The 22,455-nt window shown below is 32.2% G+C and overlaps 1 protein-coding gene and 1 long non-coding RNA gene across 9 annotated transcripts in view; one reads left to right on the top strand and one right to left on the bottom strand.

The window, feature by feature from the left end:
- The window catches only part of LOC126745399 (ATP-dependent helicase brm-like), a 147,914-nt gene that overhangs the window by 78,767 nt on the left and 46,692 nt on the right, over nt 1-22,455 (bottom strand). For 6 of the 8 annotated variants that reach the window (XR_007663538.1, XM_050453230.1, XM_050453229.1 and 3 more), the window contains 9 exons: nt 22,124-22,415; nt 20,350-20,424; nt 15,751-15,931; nt 15,564-15,693; nt 15,144-15,311; nt 10,473-10,594; nt 10,214-10,406; nt 6,407-6,681; nt 754-928 (listed from right to left, as the gene is read on the bottom strand). Coding sequence is in view for 7 of the 8 variants with exons in the window: in XM_050453230.1 (XP_050309187.1) it covers nt 754-928; nt 6,407-6,681; nt 10,214-10,406; nt 10,473-10,594; nt 15,144-15,311; nt 15,564-15,693; nt 15,751-15,931; nt 20,350-20,424; nt 22,124-22,415 (1,611 nt within the window). In the remaining variant the exon portion in view is untranslated. The remainder of the gene's footprint in view (nt 1-753; nt 929-6,406; nt 6,682-10,213; nt 10,407-10,472; nt 10,595-15,143; nt 15,312-15,563; nt 15,694-15,750; nt 15,932-20,349; nt 20,425-22,123; nt 22,416-22,455) is intronic. The other 2 variants (XM_050453228.1, XM_050453233.1) reach the window with 2 other exon arrangements.
- On the top strand, nt 10,460-15,334 carry LOC126745424 (uncharacterized). Its single transcript, XR_007663540.1, has 2 exons — nt 10,460-10,604; nt 15,056-15,334. It is a non-coding gene; the product is annotated as an uncharacterized LOC126745424 (long non-coding RNA).

Below are 22,455 nucleotides of genomic sequence, written 5' to 3' on the forward strand. Positions count from 1 at the left end.
AGTTGCCGCCCGCGTGCGCCATCTAGCTATTAACAGTTGCGACACAGACAATCCATCGCATCGGTCGCTATTTAGCTGCCGAAATTCGTAAATACGGCGTTGTCAAATATAAATACCTCCTATCCTTGCTTCTATATCGAAATACAAACCCAGGATTTTCGAGGAAAAGCCGAACCGTTCCGATCGACCGTAGGACAAAATCTGAGTAGGACTAATTCCGCCTTCTCGCTGAGATGAGTCCTTTTCGTTCGTCCTAAAACCACGAGTCCGTATTTGTAAGAACAAAATCAGATATGAGCCATTTTCCTTCATAAAATGTTGGCCTACTATTGAACCTGAAAAATTTGCGGAAAAGTCAAATTTGATCAAAATCCGAGTCGAGTCCTTTTCGAAATTCACGATTCAATTATAGTTCTCGTGTTTTAGTAAATCAGTTGGCTACTTCTGTATATCGAGTGTTTTAATTCACACCAAAACGACCGGTAAAAACACTATAAATCATTGAAGGGAAAAGATCTGCGCCTACTGGCATTCCTCTAAAAGTGAACTTGAGAATTTTTCAATAAAATTCCAGTTTTTTAAATTTTATATATTTAAATGAGGAATATCGTTACAAAGTTTTAGGTAAGCCTCGTTAGCAGTTTTGAAATGGAAATAATTAAATAAGTATTAAAACTGGGTAGTAGATGAAATCATTCATCACCAGAATTTTTGCAATTAATTAAAAATTTCTTGCTACTTAATATTGCTTACCTTCTTCCTCCTTTCTTCCTCGTGTTGCTTCTTTCTTTGTTCGATTTTATGTTGCTTCACCATTTCCGTCAGGCTCGCGATGTATTCGTCGGTTTGAGAGAGAAGGAACGCCAGACGTTTGTCTTTTTTCTGGTCGATAAGTTTTCTGTATCCTTCCTCGTCTTCGGCCATAAGTCTACGAGGAAAAATGATTGAATTAAATCATCATTCCGGTGCATTCTGACAAATTCAAATATCAGACTGAGATGATCATAACAGATTTTTTTGGGATATGAGGAGTTTCGATTACACTAAGTTTATACGAGCACCTTAAAGTATGGTTTAGTGGAAATCGGTTTAACATAATTCGCGTGTATAAACACCCGTAAACCGCTTTAGCTTAAATCAATTTAAATAGGTAGATGATCCGGCTTTAAACCGCTTTAAACTACCGTGTACACCTGTAACTGTTTAACTAGTCAAGTCAACCATTTTTTTTAAATTCCTAGGTTGGCAATGGTAAATACCTGTTCAATCTTAAGGTGGAATCCCTTTCTTAATTCGTTTAATTGCCCGTATAAACTTGATAATTGTCCTATTAATTACAGGATCTTTTGGAAATTGTATTTTTCTTACTAATATAACATAATTTTTGTATAATTAATTGTCATACTTCAATAATTAAATTAATTACCTGTGATACAAAAAATGCGGGTTTGAGAATTTATAATATTTGGAGCGTCCTGTATATCATTGGAATTCAATGTATAATTCATAGACCGTATTGTATAATAGGTTATATCAATATTAATAAATAAATTAATAATTTTAAAAATATGCCTATCTATATATAAATATGTATTAAAAAGTAACATGACCTACCTTCCGAAAAACATGATTATATTGTTAAAAAAAATAACGATAATACTCTCTTACGCTCGCGATAAAAAAAAATGCACGAAAAACCAATAAAATTCAAAGAAAACATACAAACAATAATAATAAATCAAGAATAAATTCTGCACAAAGACAAAGTGACAAGTATGAAAGAAATGAAAATAAATCAGACACTATTCTGTTAGCGCTCTCCTTTTCTAGGTCAACGGTACATAAACGGTTTCCAGCTAAACGTATGTCTGTTATAATAACAATATGGCGGGTTGCATAACGGTTCACCGAAATATGAGGACGGTTCGATTAGTTCAATTTGGTAAAGTGATATACGAGGGAAGTTTGATTACTTTTGATTTTTTATGAATTTAATAATATTATGGCGGCAAAAAACTGACTGAAGGTGTGTGAATTAGTGACCAAAATTTTAAATCACATTATTTCTTTTTTGGGGTATAAGTTGGTCAAGAGCTAAAGGAAGCTGTTTGTTTCTTGCCGACGTATCGAATTCTATTTAATTCATCTTCAGGGCTCTACAATAAATAGAAAGAGAGGGTGTTATGATTTTTTTTTTAAATAAAATATTTATTACAAAAAAAAGTATCCGTAAATGATAGTATGCATGTCATAGAGCCCTAAAGACGAATTAAATATACAGTAGAGTCTCGATAACGTGAACTAATTAGGGATGACTGTGTTCATGTTTTCGAGGAGTTCATGTTACTGAATAAAGTTAATCGCATGATAAACTAACACGTATATGTACTTTGAATATATATTTTATTGGAAAATCAAACAAAAACATGTTATACAGTTAGTAATACATAGTTGAAAATGTATATGTATATGTTTATAAATGGTATAAAGAAAAAAATATTTATTATATAGGTAAGTATATGTATGTAAGTAAGTACAATGTACATTATTTATATTTAATCCGTTGTTTTTAGGAAAAAGTTATCTAACTTAGTTTGACTGATACGTTGTTTGTTTGAAAGAATAGTTGCACATTCACGTAATTTGTGTAAAGACTGAATATCCTCGAAGTCGGCATTGTTTTGCTCCGCCCATTCTAGACCTCTGTTAAATATACGAACTGCCTCAACGTGAGTGACTTTATCCATAGCCTGAGAAACCTCTGGATCTTGATCCTGTTCGGTTTCTGAATCATTAGACACTGCAGTACAATTCTCATCATGTTCAACGAAGTCATCTTTATTCCATTCTTCGATATCTCCACGTTCGAAGTCTTGCCCTGGATCAATTTCTTCTAATAAATTGAGGTTAGTCTCTACAATGCTATTCAGGCTTAGCAATTCTTGACGAAGAGTTGCCAAGGGTATTGTGTCTTCACGATCATCATTGCATTGGCTTTCGAAAATATTTTTCCAACACTTTTTAATGGTTGCTGGTTCTAATTTATTCCATGCTCGTGATAAGTTTAAAATAGCATCCCTGAGGTTGTATTGTTTGATAATGACATTCATGTCTTAGATTTATTAGCTACAACCATTGCCCAAAACATGGAGCGATAATGCAGTTTAGTCAACCTAAACTGCATTGGGAGGCATATACATAACTTGAATTAGTCCATCATCAAATACAAGTTCCTCTACTGGGGGATGACTGGGGGCATTATCCAATAAAAGAAGTGCTCTTCCAGAGAGACCTTGTTTCTTAAGAAACTTTCTCACCTAAAATTAAAACAAACTTTTAATTTTGAAACGTATAGCTATGGCAGAAAATTTACCTCAGGAACAAAAATTTCTCCTCCATGCAGATTGTGAGTTTTTGTACTGTACAGGAATGTAAGAGTTCTTAAAACTTCGTGGTTTTTTAGCTTTCCCTATTTCCAAAGGAGTCAATTTATGTAGTCCAGTCGCATTTGTACATGCTAGAAACGTTATTGTTTCTTTGGCTGTTTTTCTTCCAGGGGCAGTTTTTTCTTTACTGGATACGTAAGTCTTTCCGGGTAAAAGCTTCCAGTACAAGCTGGTTTCATCGGCGTTGTACTCTTGGTTATAGTTTAAGTTTAGGTCCTTGATTTTTTCTTCAAGTTTACGTAACAATGGTGAAACTAGCTCGGGCTGAGAAGATAGTTTTTCACCAGTTATTGTTAGGAAGCGTATGCCAAATCTTTTCTTGAACTTTTGCAACCACCCCGAGCTCGCAGAAAAAGTGGAATTTTTGTCGTACAGTTTTTCGTGAAAATATTTGGCTTTCTCTTTTAAAATTAAACCACTTATTGGTGCATTCCTCTCTCGTTGTCGCAAAAATCACTTATACAAAGCTTTTTCCATTAATGGATATTCAGAAGGTCTAAGAGACTTTCGTTTACCTGGTCCAGAAAAAGTCAAGGCAACTGTTGAAGTAATTTGGACTTTTTTCTTCTTAATTGCACACACCGTGGATTTGGCTATTCCATACTTCTTTGTTAAAAAGGTAACTCCGCAACCTCTACTAACATCGGACAGGAGTTGGGCTTTTTTTCCAGAGTTAAATAATTTACTTTCTTAGTAGACATCGTGCTTGTTTCGTATTGATCGGCGAACAAACACTGAATAAGACGCAAATTTCATATATCTTCCAAACATGTACAAACAAGATATACAATTTGGCGGGGATATGTAAAAGCACTAAGTTAGTACTAAAGTTGCTTAATGTCTACGGGTAAAACGGTAAAACGATATAAATATTTTTTTGTTCACGTTATAGAGGCGAGATATTTTTGGCGTTCACGTTTTAGAATAGGCTGAATACCAATTAGGCTGTTCACGTTTAGGGATGTTCACGTTATGGGACGTTCACGTTATCGAGACTCTACTGTAATGCGAAACGTTGGCAAGAAACAAATAGTTTTCTATAGCATTGGATTAATTTACCCACAAAAAACACCAGATCTGATTATTGATACGATAAAATAATTAAATCTATTTTATGTAAAGTAGTTAAATTAAACTTTTTTTTTTAAATATTTATTTTGTTTTTATTATTATAACCTAAAAATGTTTATTTACAAAGTGTGAAGGTTAAGTGACTTTTGGCATTCAATAATTTCAGGTTTTATTTATTCAGAAATTAAACAAAAAAAACTGATTTTTTTCCATGTTTTTAGTAAAATTTTGAATATTGGGAATTTTGAAATTCCAAGGATTTTGGGTTTTATTTATCCAGAATTTAAAAAATTGAATTTCTTCCAGGTTTTTGATAGTTTTGAATCTTTGGAATATTTGAAATTTAAAGGATTCCAAGCATTTTGGGTTTTATTTATCCATAAATAAACAAAAAAATTCCAGGAATGTAATTGATATTTGAATCCTTGTAATTCCAAGGATTCCCAAGATAGTTATTTAAAAATTGTTTTTTTTTTTAGATTTTCAAGAGAATTTTGAATTCTTCAAATCTTTGTTCTAGTTCTATAAAGTTCACGAATTCCAAAAATGTTGGATTTGTTATGTATTCAGAAATTTAAGATATATGTATATTATTTTCAGGGTTTCAAAAAAATTTTGATTCTTTGGAATTTTGAACAATTCAAGGATTTTAGGTTTTATTTAACCAGACATTAAAAAAATTGCTATTTCTGCAGCTTTTTTAAGGGAATCCTTGAAATTCTCAAATTTCCAAGAAGTGTAGGGTTAATGTATCCAGAAGTTTAAAAAAATTAATTTTTTCCATAGTAGAGTTTTGAATCTTTGGAATATTTGAAATTTTAAGGATTCCAAGGATTTTGTTTTTTATTTATCTATAAATAAACAAAAAATTTTAAGGTATGTAATTGAATTTTGAATCCTTGAAATTCCAGGGATTCCAAAGATCATGGGTTTCATTTATCCATCAATTTAAAAAATTGATTTTTTTTTAAATTTTAAATAGAATTTTAAATTCTTGGAATCTTTGAAGTTCAAGAATTCGAAGGATTTTGGGTGTTACGTATCCAGAAATTTAAGATACTTTTATAGGGAGTTTTAAATCCTTGAAATTCTCGAATTTCCAAGGATTGTAGGTTTTATTCATCCAGAAGTTTAAAAAATTGATTTTTTTTCCGAGTTATCAATAAAGTTTTGAATCTTTGAAATTTTAAGAATTTTGGGTTTTATTTAGCCATAAAATTAATACATTGATTTTTTTAGGGTTTTTATCAACAAAGATTTTAAGGATATTCCTTGTATGAAGGTATGAAAAAAATAATCTCTAGAATCGTTAAATTCGTTAAAAAATCATCAACATTTTTCAATAAAATTTTGATACTTTAAAATTATTGAAAATTTCAAGAATTCTAAGGATTTTGGATTTTATTTAACTAGAAATTAAAGAAAAAATAGACATTTTCCAGGTTTTCAATGGAAATTATGCCCTAATTCCAATTTAGTATTATTTAATTGGGAATTTAAAAAGTAGGAATTTTTTCAGGCTTTCAACTAGAATAGATCGTTTAAAATCCGTTATAACAGATACTACTTAGGAGTAAACAAAAGAGACTGCATTGGCATAATGCAGTCTCTTTTGTTTACTCCTTATTTCTGTCCAATTGACTCTACATCTTTTTTGACAACTCAATTTCTACAACACAACAAAGTAGGTAGTCATCAAATTAATAATTCTTTTGCAAAGGTTTATATCAAAGTATATTGATATTGGTTAGTTTTTGGGGTAACCCACGATATATGTGTCGCAGATACACTTATTAATACAATTAAATTATCTAACTAAAACCTAAATAAAGATAATCCTATCAAAAAAGGAGTTTTTCACCTCTAATATCACTTTTTAAATCACTTACCGTCGCATCCGTTCTTTTTCAATCCTCTCCTGCTCCTTCTTCTGCTCCCGTTCGGCGTTGGCATGATAATTAAGCACCGCCTTATTAAGTTTTCCAATTCTGCCCATGCTGTTCCGATGAAACTCCCTAAAGTCTTTGCCGTGTTGCAGCACCGAATTCAGAAACTCTTGATGTTTCTGACGCCGTTTCCGTTCGGCTTCGAGTTTTTGCTGTTTTTCGAGCTTTTCGGTCGCACGGGCCTCCCTGAGACCTTGTCGCTTCGTTCGTTTATACGCCTAAATAACGAGTAATTATTATAATAATTTTATTTTTTTCTATAATTGCTCTTGTGCCAAGCACAAGTTCTAGTCACAAGTTTCCACCGGAGCAACGGTATTTGAAATTTATAATGTAGTAAAACAAACCAATTAAAAAAAAAACTCATTGGGTCATCTAATAAATTACATCTAACTCTCGAACCTATACATACATGTGAATATTCATTACTTTAACATGTATATGTATCAATGCTTTTTTCTTTTATTAATTTTTATATATCTGTAATGCAATTAATAGCTAGATAGGTAAATAGCATAATATAATAGAAAAGTAAATAGCACTTTTTATAATATATATTATAATATAAAAAGAAGATCCATTGTATGTTACTTTCTGAAGTGTATTATTAAGAAAAGATGAGATAATATTTAAAGAAGCATCTGAGCACCCATAATAATGCAGTTTGGAACACAAGAGTGCATGGTCCAGGGCCATCAAAAGCCTTAAAATAATCTACTAATATTAAGAGACTGGCAAGATGCTAATTATACGCAGATCGGAGAAGGAAGTTGGATTTTGTTTTACCAATAGCGGTCTTCCAAGAAAAAGGAAAATATTGCCATTCGATACAACAATTAATTATGTGTAATATATAGGTGTCGACTAAAGGGCTGCATAGTTTTAACATAGAAGCAGAAATATCATCGCATGAATAGCATTATGAATTTCCTCAATAGTAGAAAGTGAAAAATTAAAAGAAAAATTTATTACTGTTATAAAAGACGATTCTTTCTTTTCCTTTAGTAGAAATATTTTGTAAGTTATAACGATCCAAAAAAAATATTAATGGAATCAGGGTTAGATAAATGGGGTGGTAAATTATAATTTTTGTTAGTCATAGCATTCATATTAGAAAGAGTTTCCCACATTTTGGTTGGATTGTTTTGCAAACAGATATTCAATATATGTACTGTTTTTTTGATTCTCTGACCACTCTAACTAAGTAAATGCGGCACTGTTTATATCTTATACGATCATCGTTTGAGCGACTTTGTTTAAATTACCTCATTATTCAGCAGGGGGCTAGCTTTTTTGAAACTCGAATATTTCTTAGTGAAGCATGAATATCAAAAATGTTTAAAAGAGTTTTATTAAATATTTTAATTTTTTTGTCAATATTAGTAGTTTGAAGAGTTTTAAACCAGTTGGCTGACTGCAAGTCATGCTGAAAGGCTTCATAGGTAAAATTTTTATAACATCTATATGTGATACATTTTGCTGGAGGTTTATGACATTTTAATTTATATTCGACAAAAACTAACTCATGGTCAGACAAATTATCTGTTGATAATGCTCCACAAGAAGCAACATAATCAGGTTTACTCACAAAAACTGGGTTAATAAGGAAGCTAAAATGTTGTTTGGTTCGTTCAATATAGGGGTTAAAGAATATGATTCAAAGGATTCATTTAAAGGGTTATTAAGGTTAAAGAAGTTTATGTTTAAGTCACCCATGATAATGACGTGATCAAAGCTAGGACAGATATAAGATAAAATGGAGTCAAAATCGGTAATTAGACTATTTATATTAATATTTGGAGCTTTATAAAAAGTACCTACAGCTAGTGAAGATCTACCTATTGTTAATTGCAAAAATTGAAGTTCAAGTAAGGGGTTAATTTGAATATCAAACTCTAAGTCTTTTGCAGATATAGAGTGTCTTATATAGGCACACACACCACCCCCTGGAGAAAGTTTTCTTTCCCGGTTTATATCCCGGGATTTCCAATCATATACTAAGAATGTCATCATTAAGCCAGGTCTCAGTAAGAAAAAAAATGTCCTATTCGTTATTGTTTACTAATATTTTAAGGTCGTTAAAACTAGGCTTTACTATTTTATATTTAAAGCTTTTTTGCACCCCGTATAATAATCGAGCTAGGCTCTGTCTAAATAGAAGGAACAAACCTGTACCTGATTATCTCGCTAATTATCATATTATGAATTGGGTAAGGTTCCCTGAGCTATATGTCAAGTTTGTTACACAGATTTTTGAAGAGGGACCTGAACTCCCGCAGTGTATAATGATTTCTCAAAAGCGTTTCATTGTGTGAATAGTGCTCTTTTGTAAAATAAATTATCTCAGTTTCGCTTTAATTGATCTTTATACAATTGGCTTGAAAGCTATTTATTATTCGTAAACAGATAGTGAGCGTGTGTAATTACCACACTAATCTCCAGACAAGAGTGCTCCTTTTTATACTCTACATTTGTTTTAAATATCGTTTGCTGTCGATTTCAAGTTCTATTGTAAAGTTTTAAATCCTAGTGACTGACTTAAAGTGCAGCATGATCTCGATGTAGACCTAAATATCGGGAAATGTCATTCTATGATTTATAGTCGTAAGTGTTAGTTTATTCTAATGAAGGAACCTTTGGAAGTTGTCACTAGTGTATCGAGGTATTAAATTAGACTCCCAGATCAATTTTTCCTCTCATGCTATATCGGCTGTGCCCAAGTCTCTACAAATATTGGGCTTCTCAAGATATAAACTTCACTGTACTGATGATCCGTCTTCAGCTTGAATATGGGTCCTGTGTATGTAAAAAAAAACTCAAATATAGATGGAAGCACAATCTACATAGCACCGATACATTTTCGCTGACTGTGTTTAAGATGCGCCCGAACCGTTTATGTGTTATGGCAAAAACAATGAAGATATTCTAAGCGTTTCTAAGCTTATCCCCAAAATAGGATTTTTTGGGGAAAACGCAATTTTTGTGGCCGCGAGAGTGGCTTCCTTTGAAAAATTAAATAAAAAAATCAATTTGTGAAGCGTACAAACAAACGCACCCCACAACCTAAAAGTCAAAGGGTTTGCACTTGTCTAACGTTTTGACGAAGTAAACAGTATTAATGTAAAAGACTAATAGTTCATTTAAGTCACTGATTTATGAGTACTACTTGAAAATAAACGGCAGCATCGATAGGCATAGTGGTATCGATACTAGCATCATTTGATATTTTTTGAAAACAGTATTAATAGCTGTAAGAATTGATACTTGATTTCTAATAAACATGCGCTGCAGGCTACTAAAGCGTAGTTTACACGAGATAGTAAATTGCGATAGTGTATTTGTGAGAATAACTTGTGGAAGTGTTTACACTGAAGCAAATTTTTGCAGCAATCTGACAAGGGTTGAATAACAATAGAATTATATACAGGGTGACCCGTAAATCATTTAACAGCAGATTCCATTAAAAAAGTCAAATTTTCATAATCCGAAACTCAAAGACAAATGTAATTTTTTTGAATTTTGGCCCTAAATTTCAAGTTGTTATTCTTGCACCATTCATTCGCTGAGTTAATGGCTGCTTGGAGTTCAATGCAGTCCTCAATAGTATCAATTAATTAATTTTTATCATCACAGTATAATAAGCTGTTTACTTCTAGGTCCTTAGAAATGATATTAATAAATGAGTTGAAAAGTAGACATACATTATGTCTAATTATAATTAATAAATGAATGCCTTTATTAACAATTTACCTTTACATTTACAGCCGTTTCCAGAGTCGTATCCCGTCTAGTGGAAGCGATAATTTCGGAACGCAATTGCCTCTGAAAGTTCAGACATCTGAGCGCTCTGAGCTCGATTTGCGCCTGGATCCGTAACTCCTCGGACATGTCGGTGGGCAGGTTGGTCAGTTGATGCATCCGCGTCGCTATACGTGCCGCGAGTCTACACACAAAGAAGTTTAGCATATTTTTTTGACTTATTACCATTGAAATTCGTCTTGTTCAATACCTATTTTCCCGTTCTTGTAACAATAATATCGGATCGAGACCAAGAGGTTTTGGTACGGTGGTGATTCGTGCCTGCTTGGAATGTTGGATGCTGCCGGGTCTCGTTTGTTGCGGCTTGTACGGCTGAAATACGGTCAGTAACAGTTTAAATTAGAACGAACAATTTTGTGAAGTTTGTTGGTTTTTGATACTATCCGACATAAGACAGTTACTAAAAAAAAAACCAAAAGGAATGATTCAATTATAGTCTTGTCTTAATGAACTTTACAAGTAGTCGCGCACAATGAGCAATAGTCTAAGATTAAACCTATATTGAACGCCTCGGTGAAGTCCCTTAAGATTATGTCTAACTAAAACAGTGTTTTGTACAATAGACAAAATTCAAAATTTACAGTACAGATTTTTAGCGGATACTTAACAGATTTTTTTACAAGTTTTATAGCGCCACGATTAAGGAATACCTTGAAATATTTTTGTTTATATTAAAGATTTTAGTTTTGAATTATTTTTTTTAATTATAAGTAATTGTTCTTTTAACCTGATTTTTTTTAGTTATTAGTAGGACTATAAAGAACATTTTAAAATACATATAAAAATTTAATCAGCGGCAGTATGGAAAAAAAATGAAAAAAAAAAATTTGATGAAAATTTCATTATTTTGAAAAAATCCTTAAATATTAATTAATATAATTGAAAAAATCGATTTTAATTAAATTAAAAAAAATAAATTACTGGGTTGAATTAGTTTTAATAAAAATAATATTAAATGGTAACAAAGTAGTGAATTTCATTGAAATCCCAAGAATGTAATATTTCATATTTCAAAATAATTATTGAAATTTAACTGATTTTTTTTTAAATATTTAAAACATGAAAAATTTAGTTTGCATGGTTGTGGCTAAATTTATTGAGAATTTCTCATTTTTTATATTTAATAAAATCCTACAAACTTTATTGGTAAATATTAATAAAACCACAGTGTCAATTCAATTTTAATGAAAACAATTTAAAAATTTAAGAAATTTAATGAACCTAATTAAACCCCTCAAAATCACGTTTGTCGTTTATTGCATTTTATTTAACACTTTGACCCCTGCACCCGGTTTGACAAAAGTTATGTACCCGAACTAAAAATTTTTTTTCATAAATTTGTTTTGAAAATTACTTGTCAAGACAATAAGGATACAATAACAGTATTTTTTTGAAACTAGTGATTTTAGAATGCGTGTATATTTTTGATGCACGCAGTTCACAGAAGCTGACATTTACTCATTACGGTTATATTAACCTGCATGTATGAAAACCAATACACAATTTTTTTATAATAAGTTTATTCAAAAAGTAGAAAAACTTACATTGGACTTAAATTTACATTTTTTTGGATACATTATGTGTTTTGAAAAAGCAATTTAAACATAAAATTTTTTTGTCTGTACGTCCTGAACATCTAGTGTTACATTGTTTCGAATTTTTGGATGCATGCGCTCTTCCGTATCTTTCTGAGTAATAGTTATAACAAACCACGCATCTTCCTCTCTTTGCTTGTTCTTCCAATCGATGAGTTAATGCTGGCAGGAGAGGAACATCTTCAATGTCCTTGCACAAACTCTCAACAAGGCTCTCCCTAAAAGTCGTAATATCCATTTTTTTGTCTAAAGCTTTATTACACAGTTTTAGTGCATTGACAACGCTAGTACTTGCTATGACTTCTATCCCCACTTTCCAATATCATTTCAAAGAACGCCTCACGGGATTACTATAGGAAGATATTTGGTCCGAGACATCAATGTAGGACTTAACAGCGTTATATTCGATTATGGTGGATGGCTTATTTTTTATACCAGTTCTTGTCTGGATTTCAGTCATTACTGGAGGCGATTTAGTTGTCAAAAAAGCAACATCTCGTTTGTCTACCCATTTGCCAACAACAACTTTCGTGTTGCTCGCTTGACACAGCATTTCTTCGCGATTTAATTTTTTGCTCAAAGACACGTTTAAGGTTGTATTTTCTATTTTTTCGCAGTGTTCCAAATAAATGAGTCTCATTGTCGTTCAGTAGGTGAGCTAAATTAACACTGGTGTAATAGTTGTCGGTGACTAAGATGCTACCGCTGTTCAAAATAGGTTGCATTAACTCCATTACTGCTTGAGTTGCTACTGGTTGATCCGTGGGTCGGACTTCCTTGCCAGCATAAACTTTTAAGTTGTACGTGTAACCACCTTGAGCACACAGCTTAAAAATTTTTATGCCACAGTTATGGCTTTTTTCAGGTATATATTGCAAAAATGATAGCCTTCCTCGAAAAGGAACCATGAATTCATCTATACAAACGGAGTTTCCTGGCACCAAAGCTGCCTAGAAATTTTTGATGGATATTCCTAAAAGTATTTCCAGTTTGAATAATCTGTTTCCCTCTGGACATAACTCATTATCCGAAAAATGTAAACAAGACAGCAAAGCTTCAAATCGACATCGTGATATCTGTGTAACTTTATATATATATCAATTTTATAAATAAAACTAGTGCTCTAAAAATCTTTTAGACGAGGTTTTGGGCTCCCATCGGTAAGGGGATGGGGCTCCCATAGGTAAGTCCCATCCACATAAGGATTCCAATAAATTTTAACATTTCTTTGTAATTTGTGTCACTCCAGTTGGCGAGAATTCAGTTTTTTTGAGATAGACTCATTGACAAGACCAGCAATAATCTTTTGATGGGCGTACCGATTTGTTTCGGTTACGAGAAGGTCAAGCAATTCATCAGAAACTAATAGCCTATAAAAAGAAAGCGGGCTGTCGTCATGACGCGTTTTGATAATCGGACCTAATGTACTATCCACTTGTGGATTTGGAAATTTATTTAGATTCTCTTCATCAACATCATTCCAAATTACATTTGGTTGTACTTTTGCCGCTTGAACTTGGGGACCAACTAAATTTATATCTTGATCTTCGTCATCACTACTGGTACCCTAAATAAAAATAGACATAATTTTTATTATTGATGGTATAATGTAAAAATACAAATATTACCTGTTGTGGCTGGTCTTGGTTTTTCGGTACTTGAGGTTGCTGCTGATATTTAAATTTTTTATATTTTTGATTATTATTTTCGGCAGATTTCTCGCTATCATATTGCGAACTTTAAGCGTACCATGGATCTGCATCTGAATCATCAAATGGCTCGCTAATATCGCTAACATCGCTTAAACTTTCAGCTAAATTGGCAAGTTCTAACTCCGAAAGAGCACGTTTTTTTCTACCCGGCTATTTGCGCGCAAAAATCGTCACTAGCAAGACGTACAAACACTCGATCACCGAACTGTAAACAAACACTGATCCTAAAAATAATATTTGCCGGTATTTAGGTTAAACAAGATTTTTGCCATGTTGCCGGACTTACATAACAATTTTTAACAACCTAGGAAAAAAAACTAGTTACCAGAACCTAAAGGTATTAAAAAGCCCATACAAATACGGGGTAACTGTGTTCGGATGAAATACACAGCACGTTGAACACGCCAAATATCCGTGTATCGAAAAATATACACACATGCTAATTTACAAATCTTTTTGCGTATTACTTTTGATACACATAGTTAAAGTGTTAAATTAATTTTAAAATATTTCCAACTCTTAAAATATTTAAAAATCAGGTTTATCTGGGCTAATTTTGATGAAAATTTAATTTTTTTGAAAAAATCCTTAACTATTAATTAATATAATTGAAAAAATCGATTGTAATTAAATAAAAAAAAAACCACTGGGTTGAATTAGTTTTAATAAAAATAAAATTAAATGGTAACAAACTAAGGAATTTCGTCTCCAATCCCAAGAAAGAAAAACTTCATTACATTGTATGTGGTTTATTGTTTTTTTATTAAAATTAATTATAAAAATTCTAAATTATTTAAAAATTAAAGTGATTTTAATTATACTACAAAAAAAAAGAAATCCTAGTTTGCTTGGAATAATTTTATTGAAAATATTCACCAATTTATTATTTTCAAAAACAAATACATTAATATTAGCATTTTAATGAAATTTAAAAAAAATTGTATTAAAAATCCTAGATGTACCCATTGTAGATATTTTAAAATAATTAAAATTTAACTGATTTTTATTAAAATACTTAAAAACCAAATTTGCTTTGCATAATTTTAATGAAAATATTCAAAAATTCCATTAGATTCAAATATTTACTAAGAATTTTATAAATTAAGCAAAAATTATTTTTAGTGAAATTTTATTGGGTTAATATTATTTAAATCCCTATGCTGAATTAGTTTTAATGAAAATAAACTTTATTGTTAAAAACTAATGAGTACATTAAACGTTTTCCATTGCATTTTATTAAAATTAATTCTAAAAATTCTTCAAATTTTAAGTCATTCAAGCGCTTTTCATTAAAAAGCGCAAAAAATAAAAATCCGGATTCCTTAAAAAAAACCCTGAAGCAATGAAAATATTCAAAATTTCATTATATTACAAAGATATTTCAAGGAAACTGGATTTTTATTTTTTTAGCATTTTAATGCACTAAAATTTGAAGAATCAATTTTAATAAAGTTTTTGATTTCTAGGATTCACCAATTTTAATGAAGTTTTAAAAATTATTTACTTTAACGAGTAATTTTAACGAAACAATTCGATCAAAGTTCCACATTATACCTGACGAACCTGCTGTCCGTGAGATACCTGAGGAGGAGGAGGCGGCGGCAACTGCTGGTACTGTCCCTGAAGTGGGGCGGCGGGCGGCCTCATAAAATGGGAGGCGGCCGGGGGCGGCAACGATATCGGTACCGCCGCAGGTTCATCGTACGGATCTCTCGGAGCCTCCTAAGTAAACGTGTTTTAAATTTTCCTTTTTTTTTCTTTAAATACCTTAAAGCAAGTACATACCTAAAGAATGCAATAAATAATATAAATAGAGCAACAATTCAGTCGGTTCCTTTACGCTAGAGTTAGTTAACCGGCTGCAAAAGCTTCGTCATGCAAAAACTAAAAATATACACGTTGGCAAAACAAGATAAGCAACATTGAACTGAAGAAGAGCGTTTAAAGGTACGAAACTTTTTTGGAGAGAGTTACCTGAGCGGGGGGTGGCGGAGTAGAGGTTTGCAAAAGGGTACCGTCCGGTCGTTTTCCTTGTAAAGCCATAAACAGGTGTTGCGGTATCGGCTGGTTCCTTGCTAAGAACCTATACCCCATTATTTGATTCCTGCGGGAAAGAAGTTTTGTTGTCCATTTGCGTTTGTGTACTTATAAGAATTAATACCTCAACTGAGTCATTTGCATTTGGGATAGGGCGGCAGTACCGTTGGCCCTGGCACGCAAAGCGAGCAACTGGGAATATCTGGGATCCTCTTGCATCCCTTTCTCGTCCATGGAGTCGATTGCGGACTGCAACGCTCTGAGATTCTCCTGTCCTGGTGGTGGGGGTCCTTGGGACGGTGGTCCTAAATCGAATCAACACAGGTTTAGGAATACAAAAAAAATTACAGAAATAATATGATTTCTTCTCTCTTTACTGCGATTTTTTAAAACCGATACCCATGCGATCCGTGTAAAGACAATATATTAGAAATAACAGCATATAGCCTAAAACACTTAACAGCTAATAGGTAAAGTGTAGGAATCAGCCCAAGGGCAAGCTAGAACCATAGGAGAGGAAAGAGGCAAGGCTAAAACTAATATACTTTAAATATTAAGAATTTAGCTTTATATAGGTTAAAGCAGGTCTATGACAGGTGAACCCTCCAAATATCATATAACTGCAGCAAGTTATGCATTTACAACATGATTCTATTATATTTAATAAAAAACTTCTAGGTGTATAGAGATTATCATTAGGTAAGGGTTTCCAGTATTATAGGAAACTGACCGAATGAAAAATAAATGTCTTAGAATAGCGGGTTGTCCAGTTCGTTAGATAATCTTATATATTAAAGTATACGTATGATTTTTTTTTCTATTACATTGCTTTAAATAAGGAATGATGTGATTTCTAAATGGTATGGTAAATAAATACTTTTATTTTTTATAAACTATTAATGAATCACATACATAATGTCTCAGTAATCGAGAAATGATAAAACAAGCACATCACACAGGCAATATTTTATTTTTGGTAGAAGCATGTTTTTGTACTGATTTAGATTATTTAATCAGGCATAAGCGGCCTTAATTTTATTATTAACATGTGTTGTAAAAATTTAATTTGAGTCAATTACCACTCCTAAATTATTTTCTCAACCATAATTTATATAGCTTCACTCTTTATAGTTATTTTGAAGGTATTCATAGCTTCAGTTAATTGCTCAAGCAACACATATTATATATTATTATCATTAAATATATATTTATACGATTTTTTAGAAAATTGTTGTTTTTGGCATATTTATCAACCCTATATGGTCAAGGTATATTTATTAATGTGTAGAATATACGTAAATCATATACGATTTTGTTTACAAAAGGAAGAAAATTTCGACATTCTATAACTGCACCTCAAATATTTGATGAAATTCTTCAGAAAAATTATTGTTTTGTCCATATTATCCAATCTGATAACGCTGTTTTTATACTAAACATTTATATATAAAATTATATTAAATTTAAATAAATAGTGCTATTAAATTGAATATTGAATATATATTTACTGCAAAAACATTGTTTTTCGTTAACAGAACCCTAACCCCCCCACCCACCCCAAACATTTGCCCGGTAATAAATTTTTTTGAAAAGTCACCTTTTTTGTCCATAATATCCAATCCAATAGCACTGTTTTTGTATTAAATATTTATTAATATACATATATATAATTATATCAAATTTAAATAAACAAACTGTGTTATTAAATTAAATATGAACGATTAAACCAGCATGCGTATTATTTTGGGAAACAATGAATTTTGAATACAATTTCTTACTGGTAAGTTGTGTGGGGTGGGTGGGGGGCTAAGGGTAGGGTTAATGAAAAGCGGTTTGTTTGCAGAAAATAATTGCCTGAGAAAAAAATGCTTTTTAAGAAAATTGCAGTAGCTGGGCCATTTTTTATCATAAATAAGTGGAAATTCAGTTTTAGTCATTAAGTTTTTAAAAAAAGTCATTTTTTTGGTTTTAGACAACTTTTCATTATCTAGGTTCAAAAATACAGTTTTTACATTAACACTATTGGTATATTTATCAATCGTATACGGTCAACGTATATTTATTAAACTGTAGAATATACGTATATCACATACGATTCTGTTTACACAAGGGAGAAAATTTCGGCATTTAAAAAAATTAAGGAGGGATTTACATAGCTAGTCTTTACACTTCATCATCACACCTCAAAAATGTGATAAAATAGAACAAAAAAATTATAGACTTTCAAAAATCACGACTTAGATTAATACACTGATTTCCGTGCGCAAGACCTTCTTTAGCCAGGCCGGTATAGTCAGATTTAATATAAGTTCTTTTAAGTCACGATCGCGAAAAATTAATTTATTTGTTAAAGTGGTGACACGTATTTCGCTCCTAAGAGCATCAGCAAACATTAAGAAGGTTAAAAACACGCCCGACTGGGTCAAATATGAACACACTCTTTGATCCAGTCGATGATACTCTTAGGAGCGAAACACGTGTCACCACTTAAACAAATAAATGCATTTTTTAAGACCGTGACTTTGTGTTGTTCTCTTTTGATTTATTTACATCAAGGACTCTTTGAGAAAGCGGACGACTTCTTTTACTTTTATACTTTTGCCTACTATTGTTTAACACGAGGACATTGAGTGGTATGAATAAAAATGAAGTAAAAGCTTATGCTACAATTTTAAGCATCTACTTCGAAATATATACTACGATATGAAGTATCTAATCACTTCCGGTAGTATTTGCTTAACGTCGAAGTATCTACTACTGTTCTTGTAGTATCTACTTTTATTTCGAAGTAAATGCTTTCAATTGATTAGCATCACCTCATTTCGATAACTCGGCAAACTTGCAAGTTTTGACAAGTTAAGATTTTGTTGTTTTATTTACGTTGTGGTATTGTACGGTATAATACGCATATAAAATGTCTTCCGACGAAGAAATGCCTGATCAAGAGGAGTCGCAAAATGAAGATTTCCAATTAGGCTTTGTCACAATGCTGGAAGACTACAAAATTATTTTGGACAGAAGAATGACACCCCAAATTAAGGCTGCCAAAGACCTAACACATACTTATAACAGTAACACAAAACAAAATATAGATGTAAAACAGATATTAAAAAAAGTTAACAATATGAAAAGCAAAATTTAAAAAATAACCGACATGAAACAAACAGGAAACAAGAGAATTAAATTAAATCAGTGGCAACAAAAATTTTTTGACTTATAGAATGGAGGAGAAATCGATCGCCACAGTTCGTCGTGGGACACCCTGTAAGTATAATATATAATTCAAATAACAAAAACAAATATTTACTGTTTCAACGTTGTCTGTAGATCAGTGTTGCAATTTCATTTCGAAACTGAATACCTCGGCGTCTGATTTTAAGCGTTATTGGGTTCAGCATATAATTCAGGCATAACTACTTCTTCTGCTATATCAATTTCATTAAAATGTTTATCTGGATCGTTTAAAATTTTTGCACATTTATGTAAAATAATTCCAGACATGATATATCGGCATACTCTATATGTTTTAAGTCGAATGGTGTAATTTAACATGACCAAAACTGACCAAAGCATCTTTCGATAATAACACGTTCTCTTGCATGTATTGTATTAAAATATTTTTCAGTGTTTGTTGTGGGATCTTTAAATAGTGTCAACATCCAAGGAGTTACACCTTATCCAGAATCACCCAAAAGACAAATTCTCTCTTCATTTTTAACCATAATAGGGTAAGTAGGACTATTGTACCAAATTCTGGAATCATGGACAGATCCAGGCCAGGAAGCATCAACACTAGTAAAAATTTCTGCACTATTACATGTTGCTTGAACATTTATGCTAGAAACTCCTTTTCTGTTAATATATTCGTCGCCATGTACAAATGTTTTTTAAAATTTTAACTTGAGTGCAATCAATGGCACCGATGCTATGTGCTGCCCATTCATATTTAGCTGTACTGAATGTATTTTGGGTAGCCGGAAATTTAATCCAATGATTTTTCTTGCGACTGATTTCATGTGACACTTTATTAATAATTCTTGCAACAGTTGATTGATTAATTCCAACATTAAGGCCAACGCCTAACTGAAATCCAGAGTCAAAATTAACAAAATTACATTATTTCCCTTATTTTATTTAATTTTTACTGAAACACACCTAGGCTTCTTAAAAAAACTTCCATTTGTTGAATGTGCGTAAGAGCACCTCCTCGAGTCTCATTTACTTCGGTCAGAAACATGTTAGCTAGGTAAGCTACGTTTTCCCTACTAAACCTAAGATAATAAAGGATTTAAACAATAATTAAAAGCAATAATAAATTATTGGTAAATTACCGAAATATTTTATGGTATAAAAGTAGTTGCGTCTTACGTTCTATATTTTTCTGTTGCGTAGTCCATCCATTTTCAAACAGAACACCGTAGTATTCTTAGTGAAGATGCACTTATAGCAACTTCGCAAAACTTAAGTACATACTACATTTCTCTTGAAAATCGTAGCATCTAGTAGGTACTTTAAATGGTAGTAAACACTTTTGGTACATACTGCTCGATGTAGCAAGTGCCGGAAAAAATAGAAGTATCTACTTTAAAATGTAGTTTCTTCTCAGATTTGAAGTACATACTTCGTAGAAAATGCTAATACTTCTAGTTTTAGCAGGTACTACATTTTTATTCATACCACCCATTAACTTTTCGTGCAATTTTAAGTGACTCCTAGCATTTACCTGGTGATGTTCGATGAGTTGGCGAAGGATGTCCAGGTGGTGCGTGCCCTCCTTGACTGACACCCGAACCGTGACCTAAATTATTTAATTATTTTTTAACGAAATCTACAGTTATTACATTTACATTATAATTATAGAAATATACAGGGTGTTATATAAAAAAAAAGTTATAATATTCAGTTCTTGATCTGAGTAAAGAACCTATGAAGAAAACATATTTGCTTCGTCCTTAATATCTAAGTTAACCTTGTCATTATAGGTCATTTTAGAAGAAATATTATATGTACTTTGGAGAAATGGAATGTGAAAATATTTTGGGTCTGGGAATATAGGATATCTTAAAGAAACAAAAATTTAATAAGAAATTTTAAACTTCTTATGGAATAGTCAAACGGCGACATTCTGAAGAAAAGTGGAATTTTTATATTTCCGTAGAGGGGTGAATTTTTATATTAGTGAGTACGTTATATCAGAAAATAAAGTCTCTAGTTCATTAGTTATTTTATTGCTAAACCAAAGCTCTCAATCTAATCTGACCAAAATCACCATTTTTGAAATTATAAAAATATTCCTCACGGTAGTCTCGCAATAAAGGTCAAAGCTAATAGCTGTGTGATGTAAACAGGTTTCACACTAACAGAACTTGAATTAGTAAGTATCAGATGTAAAAAAATTTCATTGCTGTTAAAGATTTTAATGAGTCAATAGCTACGTTTACAACGCGCGGATCTATTAGGTCTATGAAGCAAATGATAGACTATTTTTATTTAGTACAGCCCTGTTTACAAGGGTATGATTGATTATGAGGCTTAAATTGGTGCAGCATTATCTCTAGGATCAAAATGTTGAAGGGAGTTTATCAGTTTAGACGAGGAATTATAGGACATAATTCCTATAAATCTATAAATCTTTAAAAGTGTTATTGTTGTTTAAAAATAAACTAATAAAGTTTTTTTTCAAGGCTTTAAGCTTGTTCTTCTCTTCCTCTTCTTCTTTATTTTTGCGTACAAGTATTAAAAATTTGGTAAGGTCCAGTTTAGAGATCTATTAGAATCTTTGATGTGTCGCAGATGCCGCACTAAATAGTCCGTGCGCCAATGTCGTATTTATTGTCGCATGATATACATTTTTAAATGGCAAAATTTTATATAATTTATCTATGAAATCATTTTAAATAAGTATACGTAAAACCCCATGTTTTACACTATTGTTTATTTTTTTTTCGAAAATGTCAACTTTTAGAAAGAAAATAATGTCCCAAGAAAATAATACTAAAAAATTGACCAAAAACATACAAAACATTTTAAACACTCCAATCACTCACACACTTCTCACCTCTTTTTAGCCTCTTTTTTGTCTATTAAACAAAGATAAAACATCTGCATTCTGCCGATTTTTACTCTAGGCTGTGCAAGTGATTGTGTATCCCTCTCTGATAGAAACGTATCATCCATTTTTTCTCTAAGAGACCAAACGAATTTTCTCAACTCGTAATTTAATGTTGTAATGTGATCTGTGTAGGTCTAGACCTGATGATGCTCCTGATGATACCGATAGAAGCGAAACACGTGTAGCTTTTAAAAAATTATATGGATTTGATAAGACCGTGACTTTGTGTTTTTACCTTTGTTTTATCTCTCTCTGTCCCACTGATTTTGACGATTACGGGGCCGTACCCAGACACGCGTTGTAAACGTAGCTATTATGCTCATAATCAACAGTGAGACCATATCATAAGATCACAAAAAAAAATAAATAAATCAAAATAAAGTACCTTGTGAGGGCGGATGTCCCTGGGGCGACAAATGGGGCATGGGCGGGTGTTGTTGTTGGGGCGACGGGGGATGATGCCCCCCCGATTGACCTTGAGGTGAGAGGTGACCTTGCATCGGATGTCCCGCTTGCATGGGATGACTTTGACCTTGCATCGTCTGGTTTTGACCGTGTGACAGCGGAGGCAGATGTGGCAGCCCTTGAGGTGACAGATGGGGCGGCAAATGGGAGGGTTGAGGATGGGGCGGACCTTGGGGGTGAGAGTGAGGCGGTGGCCCCGGGGATGGAGAGCTCTGTAATGTAACAAAAAAATTTATTAAAGCGGTTAAGTTT

The sequence above is a fragment of the Anthonomus grandis genome, chromosome 15 (assembly GCF_022605725.1).
Source record: "Anthonomus grandis grandis chromosome 15, icAntGran1.3, whole genome shotgun sequence".
Classification (NCBI taxonomy): domain Eukaryota; kingdom Metazoa; phylum Arthropoda; class Insecta; order Coleoptera; family Curculionidae; genus Anthonomus; species Anthonomus grandis.